The sequence below is a fragment of the Crotalus tigris genome, unplaced genomic scaffold (assembly GCF_016545835.1).
Source record: "Crotalus tigris isolate CLP2741 ecotype Arizona unplaced genomic scaffold, ASM1654583v1 scf7180000020992.475769, whole genome shotgun sequence".
Classification (NCBI taxonomy): domain Eukaryota; kingdom Metazoa; phylum Chordata; class Lepidosauria; order Squamata; family Viperidae; genus Crotalus; species Crotalus tigris.
Genome location: NW_024098302.1, coordinates 291,182 through 306,316, shown reverse-complemented (window position 1 = coordinate 306,316; position 15,135 = coordinate 291,182). Strand labels below are relative to the sequence as shown.

General features: G+C 44.7%; 1 protein-coding gene across 1 annotated transcript; it reads right to left on the bottom strand.

The window, feature by feature from the left end:
* Positions 1-1,134: 1,134 nt before the first annotated feature.
* On the bottom strand, positions 1,135-14,406 carry LOC120319910 (zinc finger protein with KRAB and SCAN domains 8-like). Its single transcript, XM_039369263.1, has 4 exons — positions 14,356-14,406; positions 8,563-9,210; positions 6,383-6,503; positions 1,135-3,749 (listed from the first exon to the last, which is right to left on the bottom strand). The coding sequence occupies exons 2-4, from the start codon at positions 9,199-9,201 to the stop codon at positions 2,461-2,463; spliced, it is 2,049 nt and encodes a 682-aa protein (XP_039225197.1). The 5' UTR covers positions 9,202-9,210; positions 14,356-14,406; the 3' UTR covers positions 1,135-2,460.
* Between the last annotated feature and the right edge of the window lie 729 nt (positions 14,407-15,135).

The following is a 15,135-nucleotide window of genomic DNA, read 5'->3' as shown; positions in this document are numbered from 1 at the left end:
TTTCTGCAAAGGAAGAACGATATGCAACTAAAACCAGACTCTCCTTGCCATGCCCCTTGAATAGGAAAGAAAAATCTCTTTACACTTTGCCAAAATTAAAGAAGTGTAACTTCTTCGTACATTTCTTGTAAGTATGAAAAATGATAATAAAATATATATCTATACAAAAAGTTAAGTGTTGAGTGCTTGAGACCTTGCCCATCGTTTGGAAGAAATTTCATCCAAATTTATTTCAGGAAAGCCAAAGTAGAACTTTTCAAATGCCATTCAGCCCCCTGAGATGGTTGTCAAGGTTTTAATATCTTTATAGAGAACTGAATCAGGATTGAAACCTAAATTCAGGCATAAATTTCCTCAGGTTGTCCACTTTCATCTACTGATTATTTTGTTTCAAAACATTTATACTGGTATTCCTCAATGTATGATGGGAACTGAGCCTGGGATTATGGTTGTAAGTCATCACTGTCATACATTGAGGCATTATAGCAGGGGTGTCAAAGTCAATTTCATTGAGGGCCACATCAGCATTGTGGTTGCCCTCAGGGGGGGTGGCCAGGGGGGGTGCATCCTACTGGGTGGGCGTGGATGGAATGGGTGTGGCCTACTGGGTGGGCATGGCCAGCTCTACATCATTGGAGTCAAGGGGGCCTGTGGGGGCCTGGGCAGGAGTGGGACAGATCTGAGGGTCTCTGGCAGAAAGGGGGGGGGGACCAGGGCAGAGCCCATCAAGCCGGATCTGTGAAGTACGCGAGGGCCATTTGCTGGCCACTTCCAGGCGATGGTGCATTTCTTCATTCCTCACAAAGGGTGACACCTCCCCATCATGCACCCGGCGGCTGATGTGGCAGGGGCTGGTTCCTTGCTGTTTCCAGATGGCCTTCTGGAGCTAAGACTGAATGTGTTTTAGCATAGATGGCCACCACAAAATTGTACATTGATTCCTGGCCGGCTTGAGCCAGGGCCAAGGCAGCGGGGGCCATTTCCTCACTGTTTCCAGGATGGCTTCGCAGGCCACATGAAACTACTTCGCGGGCCGCATCCGGCCCCCCGGGCCTTGTGTTTGACATGTCTGCATTATAGGATTAACTCTGAAGTTACAACTTTTTACAACAGTTGTTTTTTCCTCAAAGTTTATTCAGCGAAAGTTAAAATAGAAAATACCAACGTATTTTTTTAAAAAGTGGACAAAAGAAGAAAAAAAACACAGCAAACATTAAAGTGTCTTAAAAAAAGACTAACACATATGCACGTCTTCCCTAGTTCTGATTAATATTATACGTTAGTTTCCCACCACTTGTGAAACAGGCCAAACGAATGTTAAACTACTAAACTATTAAATCTGTTTATGATTCTTATGACAGTTGTTAAGCAATTGTCATGGCTATCGTGCAAATCTATTTTCTCCTAGGGTGGTTTGGGGTTTTTTGCCAAAAACCAGAAATAAAACACCAGAAACCAGCAGAAAATGTTGCAAATTATGGTTATTTGACTATGGGACACTGCAAACAGCCATAAAGATGTGTCAGTTGCCAGGCACGCAAAATGCAATCGTGGACTGCAGGACGTGGGTTATAGCCATGATAACTCCGAAAATGGATCGTAAGTAGCTCTGGGGAGGTCCATTGTAATTTTGAACAGTTTTTAAGCAACCAGTTGTAAGTCGAGGGCTATTTGCACAGCTGCCCATTTTATATCAAATTTTGGGCAGTTCCCAGCCAACAATTATTCTAATAAACCATTATTGCCTGGATTCACACAACATATTGAGCCATGATGTTGGTTTACACCTAAAGCGGCTGGATTTCGCACAGTTACTCTAACATCAACTTAAAACCAAGCCAGTCACAATAGGTGTTAGCCTGCTGTGTGAAAAAAGACACAGAATGTGTTTGACTCTCTGAAAAGAGTGGAATAAGAAGAGTCATTCAAGCATATCCTCTTAGGGAAAAAATGAAGAGGAATGGAGCAATAAAAAAAAGGATAAAACTTCCTCAAAATATTGTTTCTCCACCCGCTTATATAGGATTCTATTGAATGAATCCATTTTCCAGGGTAGTACAATTTAGGAGCACATCTGTGACCAAAATGAGTGGTGAAGTTGTTGGAGAGATGGGAAAAGGAACATTTCAAACACAAATCTACACTTCTCTAAACTAGTACAATGATGTTTTATTGTTAATAAAACATGGTTTTCAGGTAAGCAATCTACGCTGATTTCTAATACTTTAGCTTGACAAATTTTACAGGTCTTTTAATACAAATATTTCTATACAAAACACCAATCTCTCCTACATGCAAAGTTGTTTTTTTTTTTTACAGTTCCTTAACTTTCACTCACATTGATATCTGTATCAATGTGTCAAGCTAAAGTTGAAACTCTGCAGATAAATATTGAACTGAAGAGAGTAAGAGACAGATGAGCTTTGCATTTTTCTCTCCCATCAAATTATCAGAGGGTATCTAAACTTTGTCTCCAATGTGGGTCCACATGTGGGCCACAAGATTTGAGCTGGATCCGAAACCTTTCCCACAATCAACACACAAATAAGGCCTCTCCCCTGTGTGGTGTCTCTGGTGGACGATGAGATGTGATTTTTGTTTGAAGCGTTTCTCACATTCGGAGCACTGAAAAGGCCTGACTCCCGTGTGGGTCCGCTCGTGGGTGTTGAGGTTGGAGCTCACACTGAAGCCTTTGCCGCAGTGCGCACACACGTAGGGTTTTTCGCCCGTGTGAGTCCGCCGGTGGCTGGTCAGGTGCTGCTTCTGGGTGAAACTCTTCCCACAGTCTAGGCATTTGTAGGGTTTGTGGCCGGTGTGGATTCGCATGTGCGCAGCGAGGTCCGAAGTAACACAAAAGTTTTTGCCACATTCCGGGCATTTAAACAGATTCTCTCCGGTGTGGATCCGTTGGTGCCGGCTGAGATGTGACTTCCCACTGAAGGTCTTTCCACAATCGGAACAGATCAAGGCTTTCACATGCATGTGGACACACTGGTGCCCGTTGAGGTGCGCGCTTGAGCTGAAGATCTTCCCACACTCAAAGCACCGGAAGGGCTGCTCACCCGAGCGCACCCTCTGGTGGGCCAGGAGCTGGGAGTTCTGGCAGAACGATGTCCCACATTTTTCGGCAGCTGGGGATAGACCAGCCCTGCGCGGGTCCGAGTGGGTACTGATGCTCTTCCCCTTGCACACGTCCTGAGGCAGCTTTTCTTCCCTATGGCTTCTGAGGTGACTGTTGAAACCGCTGGGGTGTTGGAAGCGTTTCCCGCACTCGGAGCATCTGTAAGGCTTCTCTCTGGAGTGGCTTTTGAAAGGAAGACCAAAGCCCGAGCTCTCACCACCTTTTTGACCGCCATACGAGCAGGAATGGAGTTTTCCAGTCGTCTGGATGAGGCCTCTGTGAGTTACGAGGCTGGATCTCAAAATATACCCCAAACCTTTGTGTCCTTTTTTTCCTGGCTGCTTTCTTTTTGGGGAAATAGAATCTGGGATCCAGCTCAAGGACTTCCCATCCAGAGGATGTAAATTGGGTTCTTTGCCCCTGCGGACTCCGTCTTTTCTTTTACAGGAATCATTTCTCCAAGAAGGAACGGCGTCGCCTTCTTGTTGCTTCGTTTCAGGCTGATTTACGGAAATCTCTCCGCTGGGCTGACACGAGGAAGGGTTTTCAGCATCCAGTCCTTGGTGTTCGACGGGATCAGCCAGTTCCACGCATGGGTTCCTTTCTCCCACATCCTGAAGGCACCCAGCTGGAAATATACAACAAAGCATCACACTCGGAAAGCAAAAAAATGATAACAATAACAGCAAGAAATTGAGAAGACAAGACTAATTGCTGAATTGTTTACAGCAGGGTGTCATGGTTCCGACTAATGAAACACTTCAAAGAACTTCCAGGCATGTTTATCCTAAAGTCTTTATTAACAGTGTAACAAATCGACGGCACATCATGGATGTATGCCAGAATCTCTTGCTTGCGTCTAGCTTTTCTTTCTAAACCCCTCCCTTATTTTGCAGTCATAAGTCACATCTTCCAATTAGCCCGGAGGGCAAAGATTCACTTCCGTTCCTTTTTCCCGGGCTTTCCTTATGAATCTCCTCCCTCACTCTGTCATCTGAATTAACTCTAAAAATACCAGACAGTTCTGTATATCTTGTCAAAGCAATAATATCCTATATTAACAGCGTTGACACAGGGGTTCCCAACCGGGGGCGTGAGACTATATTCCAGGGGGCGCGAAAACTTGGGTTTTTCAAAATTATAGTGTATATGCATAATTGCTGTTATTTCCAACTTTTGTAAAGGGTGCGAGAATATATCAGAAGCGTTCTAGGGGTGCGGGGTATAGACAAGGTTGGGAGCCACTGGTTTAGAGGAAGTCCTTGATTTAAGATCAGTCGCTTAATGACGATTTGAAGTTACGATGGTCCTCCCCAGGATTACTTGCAACCCAACATAAACTTTCAATGGCTCCCCCCCTCCTCCCCACAGTCACATTTGCTGTGTCCTGCAGTCACCTGACCACAATTTACAATATTTGGTGGGTTTTTTTTGCTGGAAACCAGTGTTTATTTCCAGTTTATGGCAAAAGACACCCACTGTGGACAATGGATTTGCTTAACAACCGCCAAAAGAGGTCATAAAACTGGGCCCTGTCAGATGTCCATTGTTGCTTTCTTTGAGCTCGCTAGCGACTGCCATCACCAAGGGGGAGGGCGCATTTGGGAGAGGAGGAGGAGGAGTGCTCGAGGTGTGAAAGGACGCTGTGGGAATTTGGGGGAGTACGGACACTAACGGGAACCAGACCGGATATTGAACCGAGCCATCTGCCTGCCTTCAAGGAAGCTGGCCCTGGGAAAGGAACGGACGGCGGCGTCTGAGGCCCCGGTTTCCCATAACATCGGAACAGAGCTTGATTGGACGATTTCCACAGGGGGGAGGGTTTTGGACATTGGGAATCGCTTTCAATATATGACGTTCGCCCGGTTTTTCTTCAGAACTTGCCCCACTCACCCTGCACTCACCATCTCTAGTAAAAGTACCTTTTCTCTAACACCGTCCTATGGAGTCAGGGGCCGTTCTTTCTCAGGGAGCGGGCTGTGGCCAGTCTGACAGGCCCAACTGTCGCTTAACGAATGCCGTGACTACGACTGTCATTCCAGGCGCAATTACCATCTTAAGTCAAGGACTACAGGCAATCCTCGAGTTGCGAAGGTTCACTTAGCGACAGGCACCGAGCCTGTCAAACGCACCTTGCAAACCTTCCATTTCTTGGCCTTCAGTGCGTTCGCATGGAACAGAGGCCTAAAGTACCGCGAGATCAGACGAGATCAGTAGCGCGAGACCTCATGCTACTGATCTCGTCTGATCTCACGGTACTTTAGGCCACTGTTCTGTGCAAACGGAGGCCTGGATGAGATTTGCAGCAAAAGAGGGAAGGCCTGAAGCACCAAAGCCTTGCCTCCATTTGCAGAGCCTTTTGCCATCTTTGCAAAAAAGGCTTCGCCACCAAGAACGGAGGCCGGGAGGGGCACGGGCGTCCCTCTGGGCCTCTGTTCACGGCAGCAAAAGCCTTTCCTCAATTTACATGATTCACTCCTACAAATCCTCGGGTTACAAATGTAATTGGCAGGCTCCATTACATTCGTAACTCGAGGATTACCTGTACCTGTAATTTGTAAGACTGCAGAACTGTCCTAGAGATGAAAAAGTGGGACATCACAGTGCCTGTGTACAGCTGTTTGCAAAGAACAGCCATGGATGCTGGTGGCACAGAGATATGACTAATAAAGAAAGAAAACTGCCAGCAAGATTAGCAAAAATGTTTAAAAACATGTCAGACAGATGTTGGAAACGCAAACGTAAGTCAGGTGCTTATTACCATGTTTGGTGGACATGTGCCAAAGCAAAGAGTTATTGGAAAAAAATACATACGTGGCTAGAAAAGATGTTGGGAAAATATGTAGATTTTAAACCTGAACTTTTTTTTATTAGGTATAATGCCAGAAAAAACTGATAAACAAAGCATATATTTGATTTTACATGTAAAACAGCGGCAAGAGTTATATTCTCACAGTATTGGAAAAATGAAGAAGTACCATCAGAGGAAGAAATAACTAAAAAAAAAAATACTAGAATGTACGGAGATGGATAGACCGACTTTGAGGTTGAAAGAAAAAGAAGAAACGGAATATTATCAAACGTGGGACTTATTTTATCAATGGCTAGAGGAAAGAATAAAGGATTAGGAATTAAATTTGTATTAGTGAATGTAAACTCATACAGCACGTTTGTTGAACAAGTGGTATTGAATGTATGAAAAAAATCAATAAAAATCTTATATAAAAAAGAATGTGAACAGTGCAAAAAACAAAGTCTCACCCATAATGCCAACGTCCATGGTATCCTCTTGTGTGGGCTGGTTGTACAATTGTTGCGGACTGGTATCCAGCAGGTCACTTGGCCCTTCTGCAAGGTTACTGGATACTTCAGAGAACAGCTTCTGGAAAGGGACGGGGGTAGAAGGATAAGCAGGGAGGCTGTTATAAGCTTTCCAGCTTCAGTCCTAATTTATGATCAGATCATAGGATCTCCCCAGAGCCAAGCTGTGGCTGTGTCCAAAAGGCATCTCTTGACCCAGCCAAAAGTCCAGCCCAGGGGTAGGCAACCTTGGCTCTTTTATGACTTGTGGACTTCAACTCCCAGAATTCCTGAGCCGGCCATGCTGAGGGGAAAGGGAGAAGTTTCCAAGCTGAGCCATGCTGGCTCAGGAATTCTGGGAGTTGAAGTCCACGAGTCATAAAAGAGCCAAGGTTGCCTACCCCTGGTCCAGCCCATATTGCAGGGGTTCCTAAACCCCAAGCCATGGTCTATTCAGAACTGGGCCAAAAGAGAGGCAGGCCAGTGTGCAGGTGCGCGTGCCCATGTAGCTCAACTTGCAGTCGAACTATGTGTGCATGTGTGTGTGCACCGGCCCGCTGCTTGCATGGCCCAGTTCTCTTCTCCACTCCCCCCCCCAGCCAGGCCACCAAGCCACAAAGGTTGGGGATCGTTGCCATATTGTATTCAGAAGTGCAACACTATTTGGAAATGACCTTGGCGCAGAGGTAGGCAACCTTAGCTCTTTTATGACTCGTGGACTTCAACTCCCAGAATTCCTGAGCCAGCATGGGGGAACTATGGCCCCTTCATGACTCGTGGACTTCAACTCCCAGAATTCCTGAGCCAGCCACGCTGAGGGGAAGAGAGGTTTCCAAACTGAGCCAGCCTGGCTCGGGAATTCTGGGAGTTGAAGTCCACGAGTCATAAAAGAGCCGAGGTGGCCTACCTCTGACCTTGGGGGACGGCTATAAAGGAGATGGCACAAAAATTGTACTTTCAGTCTTGAAAATTTTTTATTCATGTAGGTTTAAAATAAAGTAGGGTTAGTTTATCCGGGTGGCGCTTCCTGTCTGGCCCACCTCTTAAAACTGATGGGAAGGATGCAGGCTTTATCCCTTAGTAAGGAAAGGAGGAAAGATGCATTGCCTGTCAGGTGCACCATTTTTGCCAAGTCTCCTTGGTCTCTGTACGGCATACAGGTGGTCCTCAACTTACAACAGTTCATTCAGTGACTGTTCGAAGTTACAACGGTACTGAAAAAAGGGACGTATGACCATTTTTCATACTCAACGACCGTTGCAGCATTCCCCCCCGTGGTCACTAAAATTCAGACCCTTGGCAATTGACTCATATTTATGACGGTCGCAGTGTCCTGGTGTCCCCTGATCTCCTTTACTAACCTTCAGTCAAGCCACGTCTATGGGGAAGCCAGATTCACTTAACAGCCGTGTTACTAACTTAACCACCGCAGGGATTCACTTAACAAGCGTGACAAGAAAGGTCGTAAAATGGGTCAAAACAGCTGTCTTAGCTCACTAACAGGAATACTGTGGTCGTAAGTCAAGGATTGCCTATACTAAGGATAGAGCTTCTCAGTGGCAGGCCAGGGTTAAACAGAGAACCTGTGGTTTACAGGTAAATGGAATTCACACAAAATAACAGGAACCCAAACCTCAAGAGGACTAGGAGCATGGGAAGCAGGAGTAGACCATACTCCAGTGGTGGCGAACCTATGGCACGGGTACCAGAGGCGGCACTCAGAGCCCTCTCTGTGGGCACGCGCCCCGTCGCCCCAGTCCTAGGCCTTCAGCTGGGTTTTATAAAACCTTTTCGCTTTAGGCCTCTGCCGCCGTGTGCAAAAAAAAAAAAAAAAAAGGTTCAATCAATCAATTTTAACTTCTCGTGGGGAAAAAAAAAGATCTTGCAAAGTTGGCATTGATTGATTGAACTTTTTAGTCCCACCCAGTCTGCCGTTACCACCGCAGCCACGCCCAGCCAATGGGCCACACCCAGCCAATGGGCCACACCCACCCGGCACCCGGATTCTTTTCTTTCCCCTGCCTGCCTGCCAGGGGCTGAACCCAGGACCCTCGGCATTCAATACGAGATCTGCATCCCGAGGCTGACTCCTCCCTACTCCTTCAAACCCCCCCCCCTCAAAGGCAGCCTGATGTCCTCACCTGCTCCGGCCTCCGTAAGAACTCCTCGGCTAAGGCCACCGCTTGGAGGCAGGTGTCCGGCTCACCGCTTCTCACCCAGCCCTGGAGCCCCGGGGGCAGAATGGCCACAAACTGCTCCAGCACCACCAGCTCCAGCATCTGCTCCTTGGTGCTCCTCTTGGGCTGCAACCAACGCCTGCAAAGTCCGGAGAGTCGCTGGTAAACCTCTTTCGGTTCCTTGGCCTCGTGGAAGAGGAATCCGCGGAAAAGCTGGCGCTGTCCTTCCGGGCTGAGGACCTCCTCCTTCACCGGCCTGGATGCTCCATAGGATCCAAGGCTCTCGTGCACCTGCGATGTTGCAGACCTGGGATCAGGAGACGCCAGCTGGATCTCTCTTGGGGGGCTGGGCAGAACCAGCATCCTTTGCTCTCTTGAAGACCACTGACCACCAGCAGGCGGTTCCCCAACGAGAGAGTTCGCAACATCTCTCTCTGTTTGTGGGCATTCATGGGGCAGGAGAAAACCCTGCTCCACTTTGATAAGTCCCAGGGGACTCCAGCAGTTGTGCGTCTCCTCAGCCGGTTCCTCTTTGATCCAGCGTTGTGTGCTAGCATCCTGGGACAAAGGATCCAAAGGGACTTCCATCTCTTCCGCAGCCATTGCTGCATACTAAGAAATCAAGGACAGAAAAAGTCATTTCCTCAAATCTGGCAATGTTACATTTCGGAGCCCAGTCACCCAGAAGAGTTCGAGATTCACCATTCAACCTCAGAGCAGCGTCGTTCTGTGTGACAACAAGGCCCAGCCTCATAACCAAAATTTTTAAGGGATGTGGTCATATAGCTCCAAACAACTGACCACACTGGCACACGAGATGCTTATGAGTTAAGGAGGATAGTACAATTAAATCCTGCTGGTGATGTTATCTAGTTTGGCAGCGAAACATTCAGAAACTATATTGAAACAAACTTGGAGGACATGCCACAGCCAAAATCTATAAATCCTAGTTCACACTCCCCAACCAAGATCCCATCACATATCAAACCCCAAATCCTGGCTTACACGTAGAATAGGAATAGGAACAGAATAGAACAGAATAGAATATAGAATATATAGAATATAGAATAGAATAGAATAAGAGTATAGAATAGAATAGAACAGAACAGAATAGAATATAGCATAGAAAATAGAAAACAGAATAATAATAATAATAATAATAATAATAATAATAATAATAATAATAATAATAATAATAGCAGCCACTGGAAATAATAAAGCAACAAATAACAGCTATAGCCAGGAAAATCAGTAGATATGAAGCTCGAATTGCAAACTATAGGCAGAACCTCCAATTTCAATCCAATCAGAAACGTTTCTACCAATCCATCAATGGAGAAACTGCAAGGAATCAGTCAGTACCTGACAAGGAAGAAACAGTGCAGTTCTGGAAGCAGATATGGGATAACCCAAAGAAATACAACAAGGATGCAGCTTGGTTAAAAGAGGTGGATGCAAATAAAACAGAAGTTGAAATGAAAGAACTAGTAATAACAACAAAAATGGTAAAAAAAAGAGCAAAGAAAATCAAAAATTGGTCAGCACCAGGTGAAGATGAACTGCATGGGTTTTGGTTGAAACATCTAACTGTTATACACCCACTCATTGCCAAACAGTTCAACAATATACTACAAGGAGGAGAAATTGAAAAGTGGCTAACAACTGGGAAAACCTACCTAATAATGAAAAATCCAGCAAAAGGGGCAACACCAGGTAACTACAGGCCAATTACCTGCTTACCAACAACATTCAAATTACTAACTGGTGTGGTAGCTGATGCAGTACAACAGCATCTAGTTGAAAACAATCTCTTTCCACCTGAGCAGAAAGGAAACCGCCCCAATAGCAGAGGAACAAAAGATCAACTCCTAATAGACAAAATGATCTTGGAAAACTGCAAGAGAAGGAAGACCAACCTGAATGTGGCATGGATTGACTACAAAAAGGCATTTGACTCTCTGCCACATGATTGGATAATCAAGTGCCTAGAAATAACAGGAGTCAGTAGAAACATCAGAAAATTTGTGCAAAGATCGATGGCACAATGGAAGACACAGTTGCAGATCAATGGTGAGAAGCTGGGAGAGGTTAATATCAAGAGAGGAATATTTCAAGGAGATTCATTATCACCATTACTATTTGTTATTGCACTGTTTCCTCTGTCAACAATACTGAATAACTCAGGACATGGCTATCAAACATCAAAAACATCTGCTAGACTATCCCACCTCCTTTATATGGATGATCTGAAGCTGTATGGAAAAACATCATCTGAAATAGAATCGCTGCTCAACACTGTCCGTATATATAGCCAAGATATTGTAATGGAGTTTGGCTTGGACAAATGTGCCACACTTACTATCAAACAAGGAAAAATAGTGAAAACTGAAGGAATCAAGATGCCCCACGAAAATAACATTAAGAGTCTGGATGAGGAAGATACTACAAATACTTGGGTATCCTTCAAGCTGACAACATCAAGCACACTGAAGTCAAGAAAAAGATTAGAGGTGAATACATCAAGAGAGTGAAGAAGATCTTAAAATCCAAACTCAATGGAGGAAATACCATAAAGGCAATCAACACCTGGGCAATCCCAGTCATTAGGTACACAGCTGGAATAGTGGACTGGACTCAAGCAGAACTAAAAGCAATGGATAGGCAGACCAGAAAAATAATGACAATGAATCATGCCCTTCATCCACGCAGTGACATTGATAGACTTTATCTACCAAGGCAAATAGGTGGGCGTGGAATGCTACAAGTACATCAGATGGTTGAAGAAGAAAAAATGGCTTTGGAAGAATATCTGAAGAACAATGATGAAGATGCACTGAAATTAGTATATCAGGAAGGCTTACTAACTACTGGAGAGACCAAACTGGCCTACAAGAAAGACCAAATGAAGAACAGAATAGAGGCATGGGAAGACAAAGCACTACATGGCCAATACATGAAAAAAATAGCTGGGAAAGCAGATAATAATAAAACCTGGCAATGGCTAAGAGCAGGAAAATTGAAGAAAGAGACCGAGGGACTAATTCTGGCTGCACAAGACCAAGCCTTAAGGACAAATGCATACAAAGTCAAAATTGAGAAGACAGCAACAGACAGTAAGTGCCGCCTATGCAAAGAAGCTGAAGAAACAGTGGACCACTTGGTAAGCTGTTGCAAGAAGATTGCACAGACTGATTACAAGCAGCGGCATGACAAAGTAGCAACAATGGTGCATTGGAAGATCTGCAAAAAATATCATTTGCCTGTAAGCAAAAACTGGTGGGATCATAAAATAGAGAAAGTCATAGAAAATGATAAAATTAAACTGCTCTGGGACTTCAGAATTCAAACAGACAAGCACCTGCAACATAACACCCCAGACTTAACAATTGTCGATAAGAAAGACAAAAAAGTCTGGATAGTGGACGTGGCAGTGCCTGGAGATAGCAGAATAGAAGAGAAAGAACTGGAGAAGATAACAAAATACAAAGACCTACAAATAGAAATAGAAAGACTGTGGCAAAAGCAAGCAAGGGTAGTACCAATAGTCATAGGCTCCTTGGGTGCAATCCCAAAACAACTGGAGCACCACTTGAACACCATTGGCATTGACAAATTCGCTATTAGTCAATTGCAAAAGGCGGCCTTATTAGGAACTGCTTCCATCCTGCGACGATACCTGTAATACCATCAAACATCCACATCTGCCTATCCCAGGTCCTGGGTAAGGACTCGATAGGTAGACAAAATGCCAAATCCAGTCTGAACATCTGGCTGACTGTGCGATGAATGATAATAATAATAATAATACACAGCTGGAATAGTGGACTGGACTCAAGCAGAACTAAAAGCAATGGATAGGCAGACCAGAAAAATAATGACAATGAATCATGCCCTTCATCCACGCAGTGACATTGATAGACTTTATCTACCAAGGCAAATAGGTGGGCGTGGAATGCTACAAGTACATCAGATGGTTGAAGAAGAAAAAATGGCTTTGGAAGAGTATCTGAAGAACAATGATGAAGATGCACTGAAATTAGTATATCAGGAAGGCTTACTAACTACTGGAGAGACCAAACTGGCCTACAAGAAAGACCAAATGAAGAACAGAATAGAGGCATGGGAAGACAAAGCACTACATGGCCAATACATTAAAAAAATAGTTGGGAAAGCAGATAATAACAAGACCTGGCAATGGCTAAGAGCAGGAAAATTGAAGAAAGAGACCGAGGGACTAATTCTGGCTGCACAAGACCAAGCCTTAAGGACAAATGCATACAAAGTCAAAATTGAGAAGACAGCAACAGACAGTAAGTGCCGCCTATGCAAAGAAGCTGAAGAAACAGTGGACCACTTGGTAAGCTGTTGCAAGAAGATTGCACAGACTGACTACAAGCAGCGGCATGACAAAGTAGCAACAATGGTGCATTGGAAGATCTGCAAAAAATATCATTTGCCTGTAAGCAAAAACTGGTGGGATCATAAAATAGAGAAAGTCATAGAAAATGATAAAATTAAACTGCTCTGGGACTTCAGAATTCAAACAGACAAGCACCTGCAACATAACACCCCAGACTTAACAATTGTCGATAAGAAAGACAAAAAAGTCTGGATAGTGGACGTGGCAGTGCCTGGAGACAGCAGAATAGACGAGAAAGAACTGGAGAAGATAACAAAATACAAAGACCTACAAATAGAAATAGAAAGACTGTGGCAAAAGCAAGCAAGGGTAGTACCAATAGTCATAGGCGCCTTGGGTACAATCCCAAAACAACTGGAGCACCACTTGAACACCATTGGCATTGACAAATTCGCTATTAGTCAATTTACTAGGAACTGCTTCCATCCTGCGACGATATCTGTAATACCATCAAACATCCACATCTGCCTATCCCAGGTCCTGGGTAAGGACTCGATAGGTAGACAAAATGCCAAATCCAGTCTGAACATCTGGCTGACTGTGCGATGATCAATAATAATAATAATAATAATAATAATAATAATAATAATAATAATAATAATAATAATAATAATAAAGTTGGAAGGGACCTTGGAGGTCTTCTAGTCCAACCCCCTGCTCAGGTAGGAATCCCTATACCATTTCAGACAAATGGCTGTCCAGTCTCTTCTTAAAAACTTTCAGTATTGGACCATCACTGCTTCTGGAGGCAGGTCGTTCCACTGGTTAATTGTTCTAACTGTCAGGAAGTTTCTCCTGAGTTCTAGGTTGCTTCTCTCCTTGATTAGTTTCCACCCATTGCTTCTTGTCCTGCCTTCAGGCACTTTGGAGAATAGCTTGACTATAGAATAATAATAATAGAATAGAATAGAATAGAATAGAATAGAATAGAATAGAATAGAATAGAATAGAATAGAATAGAAGTTATAAGGGACCTTGGAGGTTTTCTAGTCCAGCCCCTGCTCAAGCAGGAGAACCTATATACCATCTCAGACAAGTGACTGCATTCCCATCACCAGCTGAGCTATAAACTGTATTTACAAATCCCAGTCGGTGGATTCACTCGGGCTAAGCTATAGTATAAACCACGGTTGATTCACCCCTGGGAATCAGCGCCGGTGCTCTCCCAACTACCAGAACCAACCAGCAGAGCTGCAGTCCCGCATGAACTCGTCCCGGGACTCCAGAGGGAGGGTCGCCCCGCCAACCTTTTCACACTGCTGGGAAATGCAGAAAAGACGAACCTTCCACCGCTTCCCCTCCCGCCCCACAAAAAGAGGGTACGCGATCGCCGATACCGGGAACGCCGCATGCGCGCCACATTTGCAACCGGGCGCTCGCGTGCCCCGAAGGAGCGATCAATGCCGTGGGCGGAGCCAGGAAGTTGCTTAGAGACTCGGAGGCTGAGCTCCCGCTCCCCGGCTTCTCTAGGACTCCCGACTCGGATATTTAACCCTTCCAGTCCCGGGTCTGATTCCTGGAGATTTTCCAGGCACGTCGGTGTAGTTAGTTGTTTCATTCATTCGCTCATTCATTCAGTCATTCATTCATCCATCCATGCTCCATCACTGGAGGCTTTTAAGAAGAGGCCGGACAGACGCTTGTCTGGAATGGTACAGGTCTCCTGCGTGAGCAGGGGGTTGGGCTAGACTAGATGACCTCTAAGGTCCCTTCCAACTCTTATTCGTCTTTTTTCTGCCATCCATATGTATACACTCGAAGTAGACGATAATGCTTCTCTGTGTCATGCATGTGTGCTTGAGCGTGTGAGTATATGTCTAATGGTATTTTTTGGAGAGCTGAATGCAATGACATTTCATTTTAATGTATGCTGATTAGTGTACATTTAAAGTGACAATAAAGATTCTAATTCTATTCCTTAGTATAATATACCGCCAAATCCCAGGGGACTCCCAGAGGGTTGCCAAAGCTTATACTGATAAGACATCCATGGGAAGAATTCAATTCAGGTAGTCCTCAATTTACGGCCAGAATTGATCCCAAAATTTCTATTGCCAAGCAAGCCAGTTGTTAAGTGAATTTTGCCCCATTTTACGACCATTTCTGCCACAGTTATT